At 42.0% G+C, this 13,825-nt stretch overlaps 1 protein-coding gene across 4 annotated transcripts in view; it reads right to left on the bottom strand.

The window, feature by feature from the left end:
• LOC110525757 (two pore channel protein 1) overlaps positions 1-13,825 on the bottom strand; it is a 24,715-nt gene continuing 10,890 nt past the window's right edge. For 3 of the 4 annotated variants that reach the window (XM_021606173.3, XM_036979890.2, XM_090237684.1), the window contains 23 exons: positions 12,084-12,214; positions 11,882-11,970; positions 11,628-11,662; positions 11,452-11,510; positions 8,740-8,839; positions 8,509-8,625; positions 8,297-8,421; positions 8,162-8,210; positions 5,869-5,932; positions 5,713-5,757; positions 5,525-5,581; positions 5,294-5,347; positions 5,103-5,175; positions 4,875-4,982; positions 4,637-4,708; positions 3,389-3,478; positions 3,086-3,201; positions 2,924-2,970; positions 2,727-2,795; positions 2,556-2,652; positions 1,705-1,844; positions 1,496-1,576; positions 1-1,132 (listed from right to left, as the gene is read on the bottom strand). In XM_021606173.3, the coding sequence (XP_021461848.3) occupies positions 995-1,132; positions 1,496-1,576; positions 1,705-1,844; positions 2,556-2,652; positions 2,727-2,795; positions 2,924-2,970; positions 3,086-3,201; positions 3,389-3,478; positions 4,637-4,708; positions 4,875-4,982; positions 5,103-5,175; positions 5,294-5,347; positions 5,525-5,581; positions 5,713-5,757; positions 5,869-5,932; positions 8,162-8,210; positions 8,297-8,421; positions 8,509-8,625; positions 8,740-8,839; positions 11,452-11,510; positions 11,628-11,662; positions 11,882-11,970; positions 12,084-12,214 (1,956 nt within the window). In that variant the 3' untranslated portion in view covers positions 1-994. Of the gene's footprint in view, positions 1,133-1,495; positions 1,577-1,704; positions 1,845-2,289; positions 2,517-2,555; positions 2,653-2,726; positions 2,796-2,923; positions 2,971-3,085; positions 3,202-3,388; positions 3,479-4,636; positions 4,709-4,874; positions 4,983-5,102; positions 5,176-5,293; positions 5,348-5,524; positions 5,582-5,712; positions 5,758-5,868; positions 5,933-8,161; positions 8,211-8,296; positions 8,422-8,508; positions 8,626-8,739; positions 8,840-11,451; positions 11,511-11,627; positions 11,663-11,881; positions 11,971-12,083; positions 12,215-13,825 lie in introns of those variants that run through there. The other variant, XM_021606174.3, reaches the window with a different exon arrangement.

Below are 13,825 nucleotides of genomic sequence, written 5' to 3' on the forward strand. Positions count from 1 at the left end.
TGTATTTAAATGATTCCTCATTTAATACACCAAATACATTATAATACACTTACAGAATAACAAGTTATAAAAGTAAAGTCTTCTCTTAGGTTTGTTCAAACGCTGGCTAGGAGATATAGCTGTAGGTTACTGGACATGTGCAGGGGTTTGAGGTGTGTGTTGGGTGAGGGGGGTGGGCATAGTGGCTGTTGAGGGGGCTTAGCCTAGTGCTGGCAGACGGGGCGGGATCGTGTGAGTTTGTACGTATCTACAGGCAGCCTGGTATTCACCTACAGGTATGTGTCCTTTCACTGTCCAGACGTGTGTCCTCTCTGTGGTCAGAGCAGTGAAGAAGAGCAGTGAAGAAGAGCAGTGCGAAATTCCAAATTCTAGTGGCTCCTCGTACTCCGGTGTTGGCCTTGAACATTAGCTCTGTCTCACAGCTAGAGGGCCTAACTCTGACCCTTAAAAACCCTGCCCGTTAACCCCTAAATCGATGCTCTGCTTCGACTGTCAATGCATCAGCAGACTAAGGTCCTGTCAGGGTTGGGGTTAGATAAAGCTGTTAAACCTGTTTGAACACAGATCCATTCAGATAGAGAACATGATTCATATCAACATAAATCCCTGCTGCATCTCAACAGGTCCAGGATCCAGGCTCTAGTTCAGTGACACCATCACATCTGTCCACATCACAACTGTCCGACCAAGCTGCTAGAGTACACTTCCTCAGGATGGGAGGAGGGGGAAGAAGGGAAGGAGACAGACATAGAGACTTGAGGGGTTCTCGGTCTTGTCATTGTGGAAGACAATCACCATTAAGTTCACAGAGTGCTCTGTGACATGATGACAAGTTAAAGAGGTGTGTGTGTGTGTGTGTGTGTGTGTGTGTGTGTGTGTGTGTGTGTGTGTGTGTGTGTGTGTGTGTGTGTGTGTGTGTGTGTGTGTGTGTGTGTGTGTGTGTGTGTGTGTGTGTGTGTGTGTAAGAGAGAGAGAGCGAAACAGTGAGTGAGTGTTAGTTAATACTAAGTGGTCCTTGTGAGTTGGGTTGAGGTTCAGGGTCAGGGCAGGGAGGAGGGATTTCCAGCTCTCTTTCTACGAGGCTTCGGTCTGACTGGGGTAGGTTCTCTCTGGAGTACTCAGCATACCACTCCTGTACACACACCAATAACACATTAATCATACAATTTTTCTTGTCACAGCTGACATCAGAAATATACAAATGTATAATCCAATTTGCTAGACAGCAGAAGAAGCTGGTAGGAGGCGCTATAGGTGGATCTGCTCATTGTAATGGAACAAAGTATATGTTTGATACTGGTCCATTCATTCCATTCCAGTCTTTACACTGATCCTGTCTTCCTAGTAATCGTTCCACCAGCCTCCTCTGATAGAAAAGGCAAGATTAACATCACCTTTGTAGCTAGGTCACGTTAGCTAAAGTCTTATTTAAAGTGACAAATCTAGCATTGAGCAGTCAGCAGGATTCTGGTTGTCATGGCAGCATGAGGCTCACCTGGATCTCTTCCTCATACATCTTCATGCTGAGGTCACTCTTGGTCCGCGACCTCCGACCCAGGTACACCAGAAACGAGCTCTACACACACACACACACACACCAGTCTATATTTTTGAGAGTGTAGGACGGGGAAGGTTTGTGAAGCTGTGTGAGCGAGTGTGTGTGTCTGTCTATTTGTGAGTGTTGGCCTGTGTATGTGTTCTCACCCCGCTGCGGTCCATGGCCACCAGTACTCCCTGTAGAGAGTTGAGTGAGGAGAGTCCAGGGCACGTCTGCTTATAAAGCTCCAGAGTAGCCAACACCTCGTCACGACTCACCTCTGCCTCAAACACTATACCGTTCTCATCTACAACACACAAACACACATCTCAAACACTATACCGTTCTCATCTACAACACACAAACACACATCTCAAACACTATACCGTTCTCATCTACAACACACAAACAACATAGTTACACACATCTCAAACACTATACTGTTCTCATCTACAACACACAAACACACATCTCAAACACTATACCGTTCTCATCTACAACACAAACACACATCTCAAACACTATACCGTTCTCATCTACACCACACAAACAACATAGTTACACACATCTCAAACACTATACCGTTCTCATCTACAACACACAAACAACATAGTTACACACATCTCAAACACTATACCGTTCTCATCTACAACACACAAACACACATCTCAAACACTATACCGTTCTCATCTACAACACACAAACACAACATAGTTACACACATCTCAAACACTATACCGTTCTCATCTACAACACAAACACACACCTACAACACACAAACACAACATAGTTACACACTTCTCAAACACTATACCGTTCTCATCTACAACACGCAAACACACATCTCAAACACTATACCGTTCTCATCTACAACACAAACACAACATAGTTACACACATCTCAAACACTATACCGTTCTCATCTACACCACACAAACACACCATCGTTACACACATCTCAAACACTATACCGTTCTCATCTTACTAACATTTTTCATTGCACGCATGCACACACTTACCCTCAGGATCTAACAGTGGTTCTTTGTTCTTCCGGCTGTAGTTCATACGGAACACAAACGCATCCAGGATGAAGGCAACGATGATGGTCATCACCACCTAGAGAGGACAGAGAAAATTACACACACACACACGCACGCACGCACATGCACGCACACACACACAACTCTCACCATGGTGACAATGTAGAAGGTCATGAAGTAGAGGCGGCTCCAGTGAGTTGTCATGGAGGTCACTCCTTCCTGTTGGGTAGGGGACAGCAGCTGTCAATCAACCTCAGTAACTTGGACAAGCTTGACAGTCTGGCAGCAGCAGAGGTTTAATCAGACAGGTGACAGGCAGCATACAGTGTGAGAAGGAAGAGTCTTACCATGGTGATGTACCAGTTGTTTACCACAGTCAGCTCAAACAGAGTCACTGCAGAGAGAGAGAGAGAGAGCTGCTGAATCCCACATCAAAATCTATCCGTTTATTATATAACGAAATAGTATATAGGGAACTGCCTAGTATTGACGACTGTGTGTGTGTTTACCAAAGCTGCTGAGAATGTTGTCGAAGTTGTTGAGATAGTAGTAACCCTCATCCAGCACCGTCCTATTGCCTATGGTTACATTGATCTGCCTGTATGAATCTGCTACTGTACTGGTACTGTGAGAACGAGAGATAGAAGAGAGACAAACTGAAACCCAGGTGAACCACCCTGGCCAAGATGGCCGTCATATTACTGGAGCACCAATATCTTTTCTAGTATTCTTAGTCTGTGGTAGGCTCTGCTTCGAACAAAGTGTCAGGTTAGACTGACAGGTTAGGGTGTGAGAGTATATGCGTGACTCACTTGCAGCAGTTAGGGTAAACTACATCAGCGAAGAACTCCATCCCCACAATGGCAAAGGAGTAGTAGAAGATGATCAATGTCAGCCCCAGGCTGAGAACACATACACGTTTTTATTAAGTAGGTTCTTACACAAGGTTCATAGAGTTGTAGGTGGAAGTTCACATGCACCTTAGCCAAATACATTTAAACTCATTTTTTCACAATTCCTGACATTTAATCCTTGTAAAAATTCCCTGTTTTAGGATCACCACTCTTTTTTAAGAATGTGAAATGTCAGAATAATAGTAGAGAGAAAGATTTATTTGAGCTTTTATTTCTTTCATCACATTCCCAGTGGGTCAGAAGTGTACATACACTCAATTAGTATTTGGAATCATTGCCTTTAAATTGTTTAACTTGGGTCAAACGTTTCAGGTAGCCTTCCACAAGCTTCCCACAATAAGTTGGGTGAATTTTGGCCCATTCCTCCTGACAGAGCTGGTGTAACTGAGTCAGGTTTCTAGGCATCCTTGCTCGCACACGCTTTTTCAGTTCTGCCCACACATTCTCTATAGGATTGAGGTCAGGGCTTTGTGATGGCCACTCCAATACCTTGACTTTGTTGTCCTTAAGCCATTTTGCCACAACTTTGGAACTTCCTTCCTGAGCGGTATGACGGCTGCGTGGTCCCATGGTGTTTAGACTTGCATACTATTGTTTGTAGAGATGAACATACCTTCAGGCGTTTGGAAATTGCTCCCAATGATGAACCAGACTAGGTCTACAATTTTTTTCTGAGGTCTTGGCTGATTTCTTTTCATTTTCCCATGTCAATCAAAGAGGCACTGAGTTTGAAGGTAGGCCTTGAAATACATCCACAGGTACATCTCCAATTGACTCAAATGTTGTCAATTAGCCTATCAGAAGCTTCTAAAGCCATGACATTATTTTCTGGAATTTTCCAAGCTGTTTAAAGGCACAGTCAACTTAGTGCATGTAAACTTCTGACCCACTGGAATTGTGATACAGTGAATTATAAGTGAAATAATCTGCCTGTAAACAATTGTTGGAAATATTACTTGTGTCAGGCACAAAGTAGATGTCCTAACCGACTTGCCAAAACTATAGTTTGTTAACAAGAAATGTATGGAGTGGTTGAAAAATGAGTTTTAATGACTCCAACCTAAATGCATGTAAACTTCCGACTTCAACTGTACATGTGTTGTATGTAAATATGGTGGGTTATCGTTCAGGGGGAAAAGTTGTTACCTTGCCATCCTCGGGAAGAGTTCAAACATGGTGTCCAACACGTTACGATACCTCTGCTTTATCTTAAACAACCTAAGAGAGAGTACACACACACACTTACAACCTAATAGACGTGATGATCAACACAATATTTATGAATCTACATACCGGTAACACACATATATGCACCTAAACAAAATACCCACACAAACAAATTGCCCCGCTGACAACATACGTGCGTGTTGTCGTGGTAACCCACCTGAGTAGCTGCAGTGGTCTGAGCACCACAATGAAGTAGAAGGGCTCCATGTCGAAGGCCAGAGCAATCAAGCCCAGAAAGGCAAACACCGTCACAAAGAAGTCAAACCTGGTGAGGCAAACACAGAGACACTGATGGCTGTTATGCTACTGAATAAACACATTGGACAAGTTAAGGGTTGAGGGTTAGGGTTAAGGCTTTATTAAGGGTTTAATGGTCAGTACTCACAGGTTCCAGCCGGAGCTGAAGTAGGCCAACGGTCCCATGCCTGTTACCTTCAACAACACCTCCACCCCATAGACTAGAGATTGAAAAAGAGCGAGACAGAGAAAAAGAGAGCGAGCGGAGTAAAAATGTGTGTTCTCACTAGTGACGAAAAGGATGTGGCTCTTGGTGTATCTTTATGTGCGTGATCTTACTGGTGAGGAAGACAATGTAGCTCCAGGGGACTATTCTGGACGAGGAGAATCCACCTGCAGAGGGAGGGGACAGAGATCAGAAACAACCTTACTGTTCAACTTGTTGGCCTCTACTTGACACTTAGGGACGATTTCCTGGACCCAGATTAAGCCTAGTCCTGAATTAAAAATCATGCAAAATAGGGAATCTGCATTAAAAGTACTTAATAGTCTGGGAATAGGTTTAGTTACTATTCAACATGTAGGTTTCTACGAGGATCCACACTCCGTTGACGGCCACCACCACATCTACAGAGGAGAGAGAGGAGAGTTAAATGTGTCCTAGGGTTAGTCCTGTCCAAGAGTTAAGTTTGGTCCTAGGTTTACAACCCAGATGATAGTACTATAGCTAATACTACTAATAATGGATGTCCACTTACACATGGTGTACTGGAAGGCTTTAGACTTGACCAGCAGGTTGATGCCTGGTAGAGACATTAACAGAAGGAGGTCAGTCAGTCTGAGTCACCTCAGATAAGAGGAGAGGACCACAGCAGTGGATGCGATGGAAGAAAGAAGGGAAAAATACAAGTCACCTTTGAAGATAAGAAAAGTAGTGTGTGGAAGATCATCAAACCAGTGTTCCCCGCTCCGCCGTGCCTACAGAGTACAATCACACGCACGCAGGCACATATTTACACATTATATATATATATATATATATATATACTCCCCTACATATTTATTTGGACAATGGAGCTAAAACTTTTAATTTGGCTCTATATTCCAGCATTTTGGATTGGAGACCAAATGTTTCGTACATACAGTTGGAGGTGGAAGTTTACATACACCTTAGCCAAATACATTTAAACTCAGTTTTTCACAATTCCTGACATTTAATCCTGGTAAAAATTCCCTGTCTTCGGTGAGTTAGGATCACCACTTTATTTTAAGAATGTGAAATGTCAGAATAATAGTAGAGAGAATGATTTATTTCAGCTTTGATTTCTTTCATCACATTCCCAGTGGGTTAGAAGTTTACATACACTCAATTAGTATCGGTAGCATTGCCTTTAAAATGGTTTAACTTGGGTCAAACGTTTCGGGTAGCCTTCCACAAGCTTCCCACAATAAGTTGGGTGAATTTTGGCCCATTCCTCCTGACAGAGCTGGTGTAACTGAGTCAGGTTTGGAGGCCTCCTTGCTCGCACAAGCCTTTTCAGTTCTGCCCACACATTTTCTATGGGATTGAGGTCAGGGCTTTGTGATGGCCACTCCAATACCTTTACTTTGTTGTCCTTAAGCCATTTTGTCACAACTTTGGAAGTATGCTTGGGGTCATTGTTCATTTGGAAGACCCATTTGTGACCAAGCTTTAACTTCCTGACTGATGTCTTGAGATGTTGCTACAATATATCCACATAACTTTCCTGCCTCATGATGCCATCTATTTTGTGAAGTGCACCGGTCCCTCATGCAGCAAAGCACCCCCACAACATGATGCTGTCATCACCGTGCTTCATGGTTGGGATGGTGTTCTTCGGCTTGCAAGCCTCCCCCTTTTTCTTCCAAACATAACGATGGTCATTATGGCCAAACAGTTCTATTTTTGTTTCATCAGACCACAGGACATTGCTGCAAAAAGTATGATCTTTGTCCCCATGTGCAGTTGCAAACTGTAGTCTGGCTTTTTTATGGCTGTTTTGGAGCATTGGCTTCTTCCTTGCTGAGCGGCCTTTCAGGTTGTGTCGATATAGGACTCATTTTACTGTGGATATAGATACTTTTGTACCCGTATCCTCCAGCATCTTCACAAGGTCCTTTACTGTTGTTCTGGGATTGATTTGCACTTTTCGCACCAAAGTACGTTCATCTCTAGGAGACAGAACGCGTCTCCTCCCTGGTCCTATGGTGTTTATACTTGCGTACTATTGTTTGTACAGATGTTTGTACAGATGAACGTGGTACCTTCAGGTGTTTTTAAATTACTCCCAAGGATGAACCAGACTTGTGGAGGTCTACAATTTTTTTTCCTGAGGTCTTGGCTGATTTCTTTTCATTTTCCTATGATGTCAAGCAAAGAGGCACTGAGTTTGAAGGTAGGCCTTGAAATACATCCACAGGTACACCTCCAATTGACTCAAATGATGTCAATTAGCCTATCAGACACTTCTAAAGCCATGACATAATTTTCTGGAATTTCCCAAGCTGTTTAAAGGCACAGTCAACCTAGTGTATGTAAACTTCTGACCCACTGGAATTGTGATACAGTGAATTATAAGTGAAATAATCTGTCTGTAAACAATTTTTTGAAAAATTACTTGTGTCAGGCACAAAGTAGATGTCCTAACCAACTTGACAAAACTATAGTTTGTTAACAAGAAATTTGTGGAGTGGTTGAAAAACGAGTTTGAGCCCTGACCTCAACCCCATCGAACACCTTTAGGATGAATTGGAACACCGACTGCGAGCCAGGCAAAATCACCCAAAATCAGTGCCGACCTCACTAATGCTCTTGTGGCTGAATGGACGCAAGTCCCTGCAGCAATGTTCCAACATCTAGTGGAAAGCCTTCCCAGAAGAGTGGAGGCTGTTATAGCAGCAAAGGGGGGACCAACTTCATATTAATGCCAATGATTTTGGAATGAGATGTTTGACGAGCAGGTGTCCACGTACCTTTGGTCATGTAGTGCATGTATGAAAATACCCCAGAATAAAAGGAGAAATTCATTTGAAACATTTGATCTCAAATCCAAAACGCTGGAGTATAAAGCCAAATGTAAAAATGTTTACTTCACTGTCCAAATAAATAGGGGAGAATAGATATAGGTAAATCCACACAGAGACATATGCGAACTGTGTATTTGTGTGTGTGTGTGTTAGGCTTACCTTCCATTTGAGGCCAATTACTTCATAGAATTTATAGAAGTCATCTAGGCTGCAACAGAACATCACACACACCTCTTTAAAAAAAACAACACTTATAGTATGTGTGTGCTCACACACTATGTGTGTGTGTGTTACCTGAGCATGGGTGCTCCTGCAGTGTTTAGGGCCTTGTATGTGAGGAAGCGGTCTCTGGCAGACATACGGGGTCTGTAGAAACGCATTAGACCATCAAACTGCTTCAGAGACAGACCCATTGGCCTCTAAGGAGCAAACACACATGCACGAAATGCAACAGTTACACATAAGTTACAACAGCTTACCGACACTACCTGGGTGTGTGTATGTACCTGTCTGCTGACCAGCAGTTGGAAGGCATGGTCGATAGCGGAGCGTTTGTGGAGCATCAGAGATTTAAACTTCATCTTCTCAACACCGTTAAACGTATCGAACACCACTGCCAGAAGCTGCAACACAAACACACTATCAAACCATGGCCAAAGGGTACACAGGGAGGAAACAACAGCATGTGTGTGTGTGTGTGTGTGTGTGTGTGTGTGTGTGTGTGTGTGTGTGTGTACCAGGTTCATGATGAAATAGAGTTCAATGGAAAGGTAGACGATGAAGAAGACACAGGACCAGCGGTTCCTCGAGTATGCTGGCATCATCACGTCTGGGAAGCTAGAGGAAACAGGACACCAGCAATCTCATTAGGTACTATACTGTCTTGAGAGTAATACAAATTCAGCAAGCACTATGCTGTTCAGTGGTGTAAAGTACGTAAAGGAAAGGTTCACCCATTTTGAGTGATGTTCTATCGATTCCCTGGGTCATTTCATGTTTTCATGAGTATCTGAGTTATTGGCGTTCAAACAGGCAGAAATCCGGATGGTATGAGGTAGCACCGTGATAAAGTCGCTCTCACTACACTGGAAGTTAATAGGAATATGACTTTTAGATTGCAAAAACGTCTATAATACATGTCAGATTTCAATACTGACTGATGTCATAGTTCGGATGTCTTTTCTCGAATGAGCCATTGATCATATTTTTGTGATATTCCTACCTCGAGAAATGTGTAATTTAATGGAGGGTCTAGCACATTTTTCCTAATTGTCTGCCTCATAAGTCCAGGATGCCTTGCATGATGTCGTTGCCAAAGATATTATAGAAAGAAGATAGGAATCTAATGGCTGAAGGAATGTATAACGCCCCAACCAGACTGTCGACCAATCACACTCACGTTGTCATGCTGTGCCACGCGCTTGATAAGCTCATCGTCACGCAATCCCTTCTCAAAGTTAGTCTATATGTTGAGAAACGTGGCTATTTTCCTCGAAAGTACATAATGTCACAATTCCAAAGCTATAAGATACTACAGATAGAAAGTTAATTATCTCATATCTCGGCAAATCTTTGCAATGTTTTACATTATGTTGACGAAATTCGTGCTAATGTCGTGTTTTTGAGCTAGCGCCCTTGACTCCCATTCACTCTGAAGGAGAGAGCTCCTTTATGGGATCAACATTAGAGGTCGACCGATTATGATTTTTCAACGCCTATAACGATTATTGGAGGACCAAAAAAAGCTGATACCGATTAATCGTCCGACTTTTTAAAATTATTTGTAATAATGACAATTACAACAATACTGAATGAACACTTATTTTAACTTAATATCAATCAAATCAATTATGGCCTATGGCCCCTATGGCCTCCACAAACTGGAGCAGCAACACACACGTCTACACACAGGAGAGACCAGCTGTCAGTCATACGAAATGTTGAAACTATAACTGTTTGTAAACCATCTAACTGACAGGCAATAATGTGTCACTCTTGTGAGTATATAGGGTCTCACGGGGTCCCTCTGGGATCTATTCTGGGACCACTCTTGTTTGCAATCTATATGAACTGCTTGGGATGCTCCTATACAGTTGTGTGTATGTACTAGAGGTTGACCGATTATGATTTTTCAACGCCAAAACCGATACCGATTATTGGAGGACCAAAAAAGCCGCTACCGATTAATCGGACAATTTTTAAAATGTATTTGTAATAATGACAATTACAACAATACTGAATGAACACTTATTTTAACTTAATATAATACCTCAATAAAATCATTTTAGCCTCAAATAAATAATGAAACATGTTCAATTTGGTTTAAATAATGAAAAACAAAGTGTTGGAGAAGAAAGTAAAAGTGCACTATGTGCCATGTAAAAAAGCTAACGTTTAAGTTCCTTGCTCAGAACATATGAAAGCTGGTGGTTCCTTTTAACATGAGTCTTCAATATTCCCAGGTAAGAAGTTTTAGGTTGTAGTTATTATAGGAATTATAGGACCCTTTCTCTCTATACGATTTGTATTTCATATACCTTTGGACTATTGGATGTTCTTATAGGCACTTTAGTATTGCCAGTGTAACAGTATAGCTTCCATCCCTCTCCTCGCTCCAAACCTGGGCTCGAACCAGGAACACATCGACAACAGCCACCCTCGAAGCATCGTTACCCATCGCTCCACAAAAGCCGCGGCCCTTGCAGAGCAAGGGGAACAACTACGCCAAGTCTCAGAGCGAGTGACGTTTGAAACGCTATCAGAGCACACCCCGCTAACTAGCTAGGCATTTCACATCGGTTACACCAGCCTAATCTCGGGAGTTGATAGGCTTGAAGTCATAAACAGCGCAATGCTTGAAGCACAGCGAAGAACTGCTGGCAAAACGCACAAAAGTGCTGTTTGAATGAATGCTTACGAGCCTGCTGCTGCCTACTATCTCTCAGTCAGACTGCTCTATCAAATATCAAATCATAGACTTAATTATAACAAAACACAGAAATACGAGCCTTAGGTCATTAATCTGGTCGAATCCGGAAACTATAATTTTGAAAACAAAACGTTAATTCTTTCAGTGAAATACGGAACCGTTCCGTTTATTATCTAACGGGTGGCATCCCTAAGTCTAAATATTGCTGTTACATTGCACAAACTTCAATGTTATGTCATAATTACGTAAGATTCTGGCAAATTAGTTCGCATTGAGCCAGGCGGCCCAAACTGTTGCATATACCCTGACTCTGCGTGCAATGAAGTGCAATAGAAGTGACACAATTTCAACTGGTTAATATTGCCTGCTAACCTGGATTTCTACAATCACAACAGTCACTATTCTGTCTTGAGAGAGCATTACAATCAGAACAGTCAAAGAGCATGAAACATTTCAGACTATTAGAGACACAGGTGTATAAAGTAGGAGTTATGGTGTGTGGTAGATGAGCAAGTCTTACTTTGCGGTGGTCAGTAGTACAAAAAGACTAACGATGCTGTTCTCCAGAGTGTTGAAGTACTGAGAAGAGAAAAGCCAGACAAAACAGTATGAGACAGTCCCCTTCAGTTAGCACCACAACTAGCAGTCTTCAGAGGCACAACATACTGAAAAGGTCAGTCAAACTGTTTCACTTACTGGATCAGAAGTGTTAGGGGAGAACAGACAGAAGCCTGTAGAGAGAGAGAACAGATCCATATTCAGACAGGCATAATATAACATAATTTAATTTAGATTTTGTTTTAGATTTCAAGGTACAGTTGTTTGTAAGATCATAGAATTTCCACTGTTGTCCAATGTTTTTGGAGGCTCTTCGAGGATTGTCATTTAGGATCAATGTCATTATTAACTTCGATGAACAGCCAAGATGTGTGTGTGTTTGTGTGTCTCACCCAGGATGGCGAAGATGACCATGAAGAAGAGCAGCAGCAGCAGGATATCTATAAAAGGGGGAAGGGACTGGAAGATTTGACGCAGGTTTCTGATTGGACAAGAGGGTGACAACAACAGTTATTCATACTTTGGAAACAACAAAGCAGTGCGAGGTAATACAGGTAAAGGTGTGTATGTGATGTATCTGCGGTGTGTGTGTACCTGCGAACGGCACCACAGTATCTGCAGTCCACCAGGAAAATGGGTCTGAGAGCTCTGGTCACACGCAAGTGTGACGTCTGCCGGATCAGAACCACTATGGCCTCCACAAACTGGAGCAGCAACACACACGTCTACACACAGGAGAGACCAGCTGTCAGTCATACGAAATGTTGAAACTATAACTGTTTGTAAACCATCTAACTGACAGGCAATAATGTGTCACTCTTGTGAGTATATAGGGTCTCACGGGGTCCCTCTGGGATCTATTCTGGGACCACTCTTGTTTGCAATCTATATGAACTGCTTGGGATGCTCCTATACAGTTGTGTGTATGTACTAGAGGTTGACCGATTATGATTTTTCAACGCCAAAACCGATACCGATTATTGGAGGACCAAAAAAGCCGCTACCGATTAATCGGACAATTTTTAAAATGTATTTGTAATAATGACAATTACAACAATACTGAATGAACACTTATTTTAACTTAATATAATACCTCAATAAAATCATTTTAGCCTCAAATAAATGATGAAACCTGTTCAATTTGGTTTAAACAATGCAAAAACAAAGTGTTGGAGAAGAAAGTAAAAGTGCAATATGTGCCATGTAAAAAAGCTAACGTTTAAGTTCCTTGCTCAGAACATATGAAAGCTGGTGGTTCCTTTTAACATGAGTCTTCAATATTCCCAGGTAAGAAGTTTTAGGTTGTAGTTATTATAAGAATTGTAGGACTATTTCTCTCTATACCAATTGTATTTCTGTTAGTATAATTTAATTATGCCAATGTGCTTTCATCAATTGAAAGCCCTTAATCTATTTTATGAGAATTTGTAAGATTTCTTGTTTGCATAAAATAGACGCAGACCAGTCTTTAAATAATAGGTAATAGAATTTATTCTCGGAGCGCGCTACCACTCAAACACATGCATCAGTTTAAATACAGATCATGACGTCATTTCACTGCCTTAACCGAACCCCCTCCTGTCGACCGCGACAAAGTAAGGTGAAAAGTTCATTCTAACTTACTAACACACTCCCAGATAACCTTTGACCCCTCAACATTATCGATCACCACTGAACTGACAGTTTTAATTAACAGAAACCCTAGGAATGCACTCACTGCCTAATTTAAAAACCCAGAGCTAAGTTTCAGGTTGGGTCAACCATAGGCTAATGACCTTATGTGTTTACACAGTCCACAACCCATTTGTTCCTGCCCAGTTGGAATGGTGTTCTTTAACATTTTATTACTCCTTTCTCCTGTCACACAATTTCTTCTTATGAACTCATATTGTCTATTAAACATAATATAACAGAGTATAAGTTTATTTACAGTTCCATTTAAAATGACTTGTTCAGTCATATTAATCATAATTTCCTTAACAATTTCATATACCTTTGACTATTGGATGTTCTTATAGGCACTTTGGTATTGCCAGTGGAACAGTATAGCTTCCGTCCCTCTCCTTGCCCCTACCTGGGCTCAAACCAGGAACACATTGACAACAGCCACCCTCGAAGCATCGTTACCCATCGCTCCACAAAAGCCGCGGCTCTTGCAGAGCAAGGGGAACAACTAATCCAAGTCTCAGAGCGAGTGACGTTTGAAACGCTATTAGCGCGCACCCCGCTAACTAGCTAGCCATTTCACATCGGTTACACCAGCCTAATCTCGGGAGTTGATAGGCTTGAAGTCATAAACAGCTCAATGCTTGAAGCACAGCGAAGAGCTGCTGGCA

The sequence above is a fragment of the Oncorhynchus mykiss genome, chromosome 6 (assembly GCF_057628025.1).
Source record: "Oncorhynchus mykiss isolate SJ-2025 chromosome 6, ASM5762802v1, whole genome shotgun sequence".
Lineage (NCBI taxonomy): Eukaryota > Metazoa > Chordata > Actinopteri > Salmoniformes > Salmonidae > Oncorhynchus > Oncorhynchus mykiss.